Raw genomic sequence first — 9,704 nt, 5'->3', positions numbered from 1 at the left:
TAGCACCAAATGAAGAGCAAATGAACATATAGACTACAACCTTAAGTACTGCCAATGCAAATATGCAACATAACATAGTCACAGTAAAGAAGGAAATGCTCGAGAGATATCTTATCATATAATGCAGACTTCAATGAACTACGCTCAAAAATACATGATGAGAATAACTATCGGATAGAACACTAAAGGTAATCACTTGAATGTAATGAGATGAAAGAGAATGGGCCGGTGGTGCTCGACGACGATAACTAATTTGGTAGGCTAGTGAAAGGACGTGGATGTCGCCTAGAGGGGGGGGGGGTGAATAGGCGCTTTAAAATAATTAAGGTTTAGGCTTGAACAAATGCGGAATAAAACTAACGTTTAATATTTCAAGCACAAAACCTACCAACAACTAGGCTCACCTATGTGCACCAACAACTTATGCTAAGCAAGATAAACAACTAAGTGATAGCAAGATATATTACAATAAACAATATGTCTATCACAAAGTAAAGTGCATAAGTAAAGGGTTCGGGTAAGAGATAACCGAGGCACGGGGAGACGATGATGTATCCCGAAGTTCACACCCTTGCGGATGCTAATCTCCGTTAGAGCGGTGTGGAGGCACAATGCTTCCCAAGATGCCACTAAGGCCACCGTAATCTCCTCACGCCCTCGCACAATGCAAGATGCCGTGATTCCACTAAGGGACCCTTGAGGGCGGTCACCGAACCCGTACAAATGGCAATCCTTGGGGGCGGTCACCGAACCCGTACACGTGGCAACCCTTGGGGGCGGTTACCGGTACCCGTACAAATTGCTCGGGGCTATCTCCACAACCTAATTGGAGACCCCGACGCTTGTCCGGAGCTTCACACCACAATGATTGAGCTCCGAGACACCACCAAGCTTCTAGGATGCCAAAGCATCCACGAAGAACAATATCTAGGGTACTAAGTACCAAAGGTAGTAAGCTTCTCAACTTCTCACTTCCACGTATCACCGTCGAGAACTCAAACCGATGCAACTAATGCAATGGCAAGAACACACGAAGTGGTCAAGTCCCTCACACTCAAATCCCTCCACAACAACAAAAGCTATGGAGAAATATGAGAGGAAGAACAAGGAGCTCACAAAGAACTCCAAGATCTAGATCCAAGGGGTTCCCCTCACATAGAGGAAAAAGTGATTGGTGGACATGTGGATCTAGATCTCCTCTCTCTTTTCCCTTAAGAACAAGCAAGAATCATTGGAGGGATTGAGAGTTAGCAAGCTCTAAGAATGTCAACAATGGAGGTAGAACAAGAGCTCAATGGATAGATAGGGCCAAGGGGAAAGAAGACCCCCTTTATATAGTGGGGGAAGGAATCACACCGTTACCCCCACTTACAGCCCGAGCCCAGCGGTACTACCGCTGAGCCCATGATAGCGCAATGATACTACCGGGCCAACCACCGCCAAGAAAGTTTTCGCAAAAATGTCCGACGCAGTACAACCGCAAAGATGACGGTACTAAAAACTTGGAGCGGTACTACCGCTGGCTAGGGGCGGTACTACCGCTCGGACAGCGGTACTACCGCCAGCTCTAGCGGTACTACCACTAGGTCCAGCGGTACTACCGCTCGCCACTGAAACAACCATAACTTCCGCATACGAGCTCCGAATCGAGCAAACCCAAGCTTGTTGGATTCAGGACGACAAGAGCTATCAAAACAGCGATATAGAGATGTGAGTCCTCTATGAATGAAGAACCGGCAAAAACTCCAACATCGAAAACATCGTAGTAGATGCATATGGACTCCGTTTTCGATGAACTCGAGCTTGTCACGAAGATGACCATAAGCTCTAAAACTCACAAAGAGAAACACCAAAAAAGAACCAAGAAGTATGATGCAAGGATGCAAATGGTTTGAGCTCTCAACGAACGATACGATCAAGCTACTCACTTGAGAGCCCCCCTTGATAGTACAACAATCTATCCTAAACAGAAAACCTATCAAGGGCAAACCTATACCTTGCACCTCGTCCTCTTGAGCTAGATGTTGATGATCTTGGCTTCCTCAAGATGGGTCACCTTTCTTGATTGCGTTGGCTTGATGAAGACTAGTTGATTGCTCCCCCATACTCACTATGGGTGAGCCACTCTTCAGCAAATCTTCACAAGTCCATTGCCACCACAATGGACGGCAAGCTTCAAGCATGATATCTTCGTGCTGATCCACTTGAACTTGCACATCGCAATCTTGATGATGATCACAACTTGACGTCATACTTCATGGGTTGTATGAGATCTTCCCTTTGACGCAAGCCCATGGAAACACACCTAACCCCCACATAGAACTCTCACGAAGACCATGGGTTAGTACACAAACACGTAATGGACAATGCTTACCATACCATGGGATCACTTGATCCCTCTCGGTACATCTTGTACGCTTTGTGTGTTGATCATCTTGATTTACTCTTTCTCTGAGATCTTGATCAACCATCTGTCTCTATGACCATTCTTTGGATAATACCTTGAATACCATCTTGGTCATCATATAAACTGCTTGAACCCAACAGATGGACTTCAAGAAGTGCCTATGGACAAATCCTATAAATGTAACTTAAGGCAACCATTAGTCCATAGGAATTGTCATCATTTACCAAAACCACATATGGAGATATATGCTCTAACAGCTAGTTCATTATTTTTCAAAAGAACTATGTCTGGTTGGATGGACTTTCATTGAACACAAGAGCAAATCTCTCTTCGTCCTATTCTCCTTCAACTCGAAGCTGATGACACTTTCGTTGATTTCACTTGTGGTAGATATTTGTCGGTGATCTCCAAACCTGTGACAAACTTTGTCTTCGGTGACCGCAATTACTCTTGGTCACTTTTGCAAACCACAATGACTCTTGGTTGCCGAAGACTTTTACTTGTATATGAAAATTACTCTTTATCACTTGAGCCGACACCTATCCGTCTAGAGAGTGTACAACTCTCAAGAGTAATAGGTACAAGAACTCTAACTCAACTATACTCTGATGCTCAACCATTATCTAAGTTTTGGCTCTTGATTTTTTTTCTCTCGTGGATCTTAAACTCAAATCACTCGAAGAGGGGTGCTCAGTCAATCTTATCAGAATCTCAAGTGGACAGCCAACGGATAATGTTGGTGTCGGTGGCTATTTATAGCCGCAACCTTTCCTGAAGGGAAATGACCAAACTCGACATGCAACTCAGCTAATGGACGAACAACATGTTTCCAATGGTCGGATTTTGAGCACAATAGTAACATTACTTGCACAACAAGTAATGCTAACTCCTTTGTCCGAAAGAAATCTCCTGCAGTATCGAAGAACATTGTCTTCTACTGATAGGTAATCGTTCGGAGCTAAAAGAGATTTCTCTTAGTCTTTCATATGTTTTGAGCTAAGCATCACAATAGACCTAGGCTACTTTCATATGTTTTGATCTAAGCATCACAACAGACCTAGGCTTTGGGAACCTATAGCCCTCTTAATAATACGTAGGACATATGACTCAAAAACGAGAAAGAAGAAGAAGAAAATGAATGCCACAACTTCATCTTGTCTTCAAACTTCATGACTTTAGTTATTCTTCTTCACACACACTGAGTGAAAATTGCTTCATGTTGGCAAAATTTTAAGAGGGTTAATTCCTTCAAGGCAATCTTCTCGTCTTCATTTCCTCTTGAAATATAGCTCTTCCTTCTATGCAACACAAATATTCTTTGGAGAAGTTCTTAGAACTTTATGCCAACCACAATATTCTTCTCGGTCTTGCATGGACTATTTTTCTATGTGTGCACCAACAAGCAAATCAGTTCATGCTTGTTTCTCAGAACAATCTTCAAAGCACAAGCAGACAATAATTGTACCAACAATGTTAAAACATATGTGCCGTTGATATGTAAGTTACTATTGGCGCACCATTATTCGTGCTCGCTAGTGGTATATGAGTTACTATTGGCTCGTGCACATCACAAGTATCTGTTATTATTAGCATGTGCCTGCACACCACTAGTAAGCACATACTAGTGGTGCAATACTAATGTTGTGTCGCCTACAAGCCGCTAGTAGACTTTCACTCACACCACTAGTAACTTAGTAAGGGGTTCTTGCACTAGTGTAATTTGTATTTGCCGTGGAGTTTGCCAAGCATGTTTGGTAAGGGAAACTCCAACTCACAAAACCGGCCATTTCCTCTATTTCTCTACACTAGAATGTCTAGACCAAAATTGACATCTAACAAGCTCCATCATTTTGGCATGGACAATGTTGTATCCCCTAGTCCGACTCCAAATCAAGAGTAGAAGTAGGGAGTTGGCCACGGTAGCCTCACAACAGCTTCCTGTTTTAAGCGGGGCTCTCTCTCTCATTCTCTCTCACTCTCCACCTCTTGCCACCCACCCAAGTCCTAAGTAGCACCACCACATCGCACCTCGTCACGATGGGCTACAAGATGACTCGAACAAAGTTTGATGTAATATGTTTGAACTATGCTTGAATATTTGAATTATGCATGAATGACCGTAAGCAAAGGAAACAAAATGGGGGACTTGCATTGGATGTGTGAGTGTTGATGGGTATTCGAAAAACATTGATCACACCCTCCTACTCCTTCTGGATGGTCACTATGGTGGTGGAATCGATGGAGTTGTGAAGTGCAACTCGAGATCATTTCGATTGCTAAGCGATTCATCCTCACCAACTTCTGGAGATGAGCTACATCACCCTTGTCGTCTCCCGGCCTAGTTCGTCTCCCGGATCTTCATCGTCCACAATGCCTCTTATTCCTGCTGGTCTGGTTGTAGACAGGGCAACAGTGCAACGACAGTTTCGAGTTCATATCCCCGTCCTCTGGCTCCAGGCGGAGCCGTGACGACCTGCTCGTCCCATGTGGCTTCGTCCTCGGCGACCACAAGCGTGTATCGGCGTTGTTGTTTGTGCTTGGACCCAACTGTAATTCTTCATCTTAGGTTAGAGTCCTCCTTGCAAGTTTTAGGGGCCTAATTGTTGTTTTGAGTTGGATTAGTTTTCCACCACCTTATATTATTGGAGCCTTCTAGTCCTTTGGGATCGAATTTTGTTTTTTTTAAAGGTGGACATGGCAACATCATTACGTGTTGTACAAACGCAGATGCTCAGAAACACGTACATACACTTAACTTTATGAATGCAAACACATATTGTGTTCATACGAGCACCTCCGAATGGCTGAGCCGATCGGTATTAAGATTGACGAAGCCACCACAGACACCTTGCTATGGATGAAAAAGTTACCTCACATTGAAATAACAATTCGCTTTTGTAACACCAAAATGCCAAAGCCGAGGTTTAATCTATGACGGGTTGAAGGTACCGTTGTTCTTCTAAACATCCAAGCACAATTTCGTTCTCTATGCCCGGCAGGTTGTCTAGTCATGCATGTGTAAGTGAGCTGGTCTAAGGAATTGAATAGCTTGCTGGTGAGATAAACATGACACTATATAGAAACAGAGAGACAAACACTTGTCTAGCAACATGACAGTGCATAACTATGCAACCCCAACCCCACCATTCATCATTCCAAAGAACCTCAGTCCAGCCAGCCCCCACTCTACCTACATTCCCCAAATAATATATCCATATGCTCCAACCAGACAAGGGAAAATGTAGGAGTACAAGGTAAATTACAAATCAAGACAAAGCTAAGCCTCTGAGGTCTGAACAGAGACAAAGGCACAGAAAGAAAGCACAGCTAACCCTAGCGCTGGATGAGTCTCAGCCCCCCTCCCACGCTCTTTATAAACCGCCCCAACCCCAGTGCCACTACCCCACCCCAAGCCCCCCATGATCTGATCCACAAAGCTCCTGAAAGCCACCACGCCACCTTTGCCTGCACCCAGCCCTTCCTCTGCTCCAAGAAGCCTTTTCTTTGAGTTGGAGTGTTCGCTTGCCCTCCATCATCACCATGATCCAAGAACTCCTCGGAGGCACGGCCATGGACCAGCACCAGCTGCAGCAGCTCAAGTGCGCCGGCAACGCCGTGAACCACCACGGCCACGGCTCGCTCCCCATGGTGCTGCAACCCATCTCCTCCAACCCGTCCCCCACGTCCTCCTCCACCTCGTCGCGCTCGTCCACGCAGCGGTCGCCCTCGGCCACGTCGTCGCCGCAGGGACAGGGGCAGCAGGGGCCGCCGGGGCAGGAGCAGCCGCCGCTGCGGTGCCCCCGGTGCAACTCCTCCAACACCAAGTTCTGCTACTACAACAACTACAACCTCACCCAGCCGCGCCACTTCTGCAAGACGTGCCGCCGCTACTGGACCAAGGGCGGCGCGCTCCGCAACGTCCCCATCGGCGGTGGCTGCCGCAAGCCGCGCCCCATGCCGGCGCCCGTCGCCAAGGCGCAGCCCTCTTCGTGCAAGTCCATGCTCAGCATGGCCGTCGCCACCGCGCCGTCCCTCGGCCTCGGCATGGGCGTGGGCGGCGGCATGTCCTGGGCCTCCGCGCCGCAGACCGCCACCGCGCAGCTCATGGCGCTGCTCAACAGCGCCAGGGCCGGCTACACCGGCAGCAACATGCACAGGCTTCTCGGCCTGGACACCATGGGGCAGCTCCAGATCATGCCGGGGTCGGCCAACGGCGGGCCGGGCATGTCGCCGTCGCTGTGGTCGCAGACCACGCAGCGGCCGACCATGCCGCCGCCAGCAATGCACCTCGACTCGCACCTCAGCATGGGCTCACTGGGGCTGGGACAGGGCCACGGCCACCACAACCTGCTGTCAGGGCTCGAGCTCAAGCCGCCCTCGTCTTCGCCGTCGCCCTCCTCGCTCGCGGCGAGCTACTACAGCGACCAGCTGAACGCGGTGGTGAGCAACGGCGGCGCAGGGCGCCCCCACCCGTACGACAGCCCCGCGTCGTCCTACCCTTGCAGCACCGCCATGTGCGCCCTCCCGCCGTCCGCGTCGACCGTCTCGGCGGCGCCGAGCAGCCACAGCGTAGGAATGGAGCAGCAGCCACCCGCGATGTCGCTCGGCACGCAGGAGATGCAGATGCAGTACTGGAGCGGCGGCCCGGCCTCGATGATGTCGTGGCCGGACTTGCCCACTCTCAACGGCACCTTCCCATGATCGACCTCGACAAACAGCCGGCCGGCTGTTACATGCATGATGACAACAATAGTGTAGCTCAGCCCAGTCTTACCGTAGCTCGATCGTGTGGCTTGCTCTTTAAATTTTCTTCTCAATTACTTGTGTCTTTTACTTGTGTTGATCAGTGGGGGGGTGACGAGTAACAATGGTTTACTGTCTACTTAGCTAGGTTTATCATTATCATTAAGAGTAGTAACTGCACCGGTGGTGCTGGTATAGTGGTATAGTCTTCAAGCCAGGAGGGTTGCTGGCATATTGTGGTGGGGTGTAGTTCAAGAATATGTCGATCAAATGTGTGTTTGTGTAAGGTTACATTTCCATTTCCTGCAAGCTGGTGTAGTACTTATTTGTCTGCAAACTACTTCAATTTGGTCCCCCAAATGCCAAAGTACACAGGCAGCCTTGTGTGTCTCACGCAAGTACGTACTCTTGCAAAAGGATCAGCTCGTCTGTTGGCTTTCTGGCATGTACCGGACCGTCCCCTGATCTTGTTTTTGGACCATGCATGGCATTGATGCTTCTCTGATTCTTGTGTCTGCAAATCAGACAACATGTACACCCAATCGGCGCTCAGATGACTGTTTGTGTATGGGAAACACGGCCGACTAGATTATTGCTGTGAAATTATGAGTATTCAGGTGTTCTCGATTCTGAAACAATACAATCGAGCAGCCAGAGATTCTGGCATGGTACCTTGGTACAATCCGTTATCGGAGATAGGACTGGCATAGATTCACCTGCACGCTCCGGTATAACTTCAAACTGACAGTAATAATCTCAGATAATATCTATATCTACTTCTATCTATATGGCTAACACAAGACACAGTATCGTTCTCCCTTTTAAGACGGGCGGTAGTTGCCATTGCTAGCTACTTGTGCCAAACTCCACACGATCCACAGATATCCATCATTCACTTCACTGGCAAACTTGCCACTCCAAGGAATATAATCGTCGATGCACCACATGAATCTGGCATCTACTAGTAGTACCACTAATCTTTATCCTGAAAAGACAACGCATGCATGATTGGGCGATGATGGAGTGTGCATACACGCCAAACGTACGGGACCATATATATACTGATGTACGCATACATGGAGGCATACGCCTGGTCGTTCAAACTTTGTCTGTGAGGCAGGCAGCAGGGACAGGAGCACGTCAGCCCTGCTGCACGAACTTTTATCTTTGAATGATTCCCGTTGGCGTTCAAACCTCCCTGCAGCGTGTCTCCTCCTCGCCTTTATCAAGCTCTCCCTTACAGGAGAAGATAGACTGCGCAGTTGCAGGCAGGCCGGAGCGGAGCACGCAGGCGCATGAGATGAGATGAAGAGAGAGAGCCGGCCATGCATATGGGACACGAGACCACGCCGGGCCGGTGCAGTCAAGCGTGCAGAGAGAGAGAGAGAGAGGGCGCGGTCCGGTCGGGGAGGGAGGCCATGCATGCATGCATGGCGATGGCACGCCAAAGCAGGCCGACGCGTACATTCATCAGATGGATCAATCAGCACAGCACTGTGCTGGCTCTGTAGAGAGAGAGAGAGAGGGAGGGAGGAGAGGAGGAAGAGGGAGCATGCATGCAGCCTTAGGAAGGTGCGCGCACAATACGGCGTGGCATGGCAGGTGGATTCGATTCTCCGGTCACGGCGCCCAACCAGTGAGGGACGAGCTCGCCCTCGTCCTCTCCTGCACGGTGCAGCCTTGTGTTGGCTTGGGGTTGGTGGAGAGAGAGAGAGAGAGGAGAGAGATGGGCTAGGTATAGGGCTTGCTAGTACGTATAGCTCCCTTTTGTTTTTGTCGCTGCCTCCCGCGCAACATGCATGCATGCATGCATCGATCCGTCCATCCGTCCATCGCCTGGCCTGGCCGAGCACCACCAACAGTGCACTGCACCATGCGACACGCACGCAGGCTAGCAAGAGGGAGTAGCTGCTAGCTACCTAGGGTGCAGCGGCAGAGGTGCTATGGCTAGGGAAGAAGGGGGGGAGAGATGCATGGCAATGGCGAGGTGGTGGTATTGGTGGGTGGTGGTGCGTGGCCTCGGAACACGCGTGCAAATATTCCGTCTCGACCGCCGGCATCGAGGAGCACGCTGCTTTCCTTCTACTGTGCCAGAATAGAAACCCCCTAGTCTTTATCCTGTCTCAGCAAGCGACGAACGAAGGGTGGGTTTGTTTGTTTGTTTGTTTCTGCTCCGATCCTCGCGCGCTGGATCACCAGTTTGCTGTCGGTCATGGGTGGAAGAATCGGCAAACTTGCTGGATAGCGCCGCCCTGAATAAGGACGAAGAATCAAGAGGCGATCGATACGGCCCGGGTGAGAGGGTCACGCCCCGTTTTTGGTCTTCGTGATTAATTAACGTATTTTAAAATTTAGGATCAATTAATTTTTTTTGTGAATGCTTGTGATGTTTGGAGTGATTATTTTTTGCCTGTTTGCTTGAATGCATGTTATTGCTCCTCAATAATTCTCTCTATCTTCCAACTCACCTCCTTATTCCATGATCTCCTGCCTAATGATCATGCCATGTGTTTAGGATGAATATTTATTTTCACCAAATATTATTTTCACCAAA

General features: G+C 48.8%; 1 protein-coding gene across 1 annotated transcript; it reads left to right on the top strand.

The window, feature by feature from the left end:
* The first annotated feature begins 5,801 nt into the window (after positions 1-5,801).
* On the top strand, positions 5,802-7,193 carry LOC123398462 (dof zinc finger protein DOF5.3-like). The gene has a single exon (XM_045092930.1). It carries the CDS (start codon positions 5,948-5,950, stop codon positions 7,106-7,108), a length of 1,161 nt encoding a protein of 386 aa, XP_044948865.1. The 5' UTR covers positions 5,802-5,947; the 3' UTR covers positions 7,109-7,193.
* The last annotated feature ends 2,511 nt before the right edge of the window (positions 7,194-9,704 follow it).

Source organism: Hordeum vulgare, chromosome 5H (assembly GCF_904849725.1).
Source record: "Hordeum vulgare subsp. vulgare chromosome 5H, MorexV3_pseudomolecules_assembly, whole genome shotgun sequence".
In the NCBI taxonomy this organism is placed as follows: domain Eukaryota; kingdom Viridiplantae; phylum Streptophyta; class Magnoliopsida; order Poales; family Poaceae; genus Hordeum; species Hordeum vulgare.
This window is presented reverse-complemented; position numbering and strand designations above follow the sequence as displayed.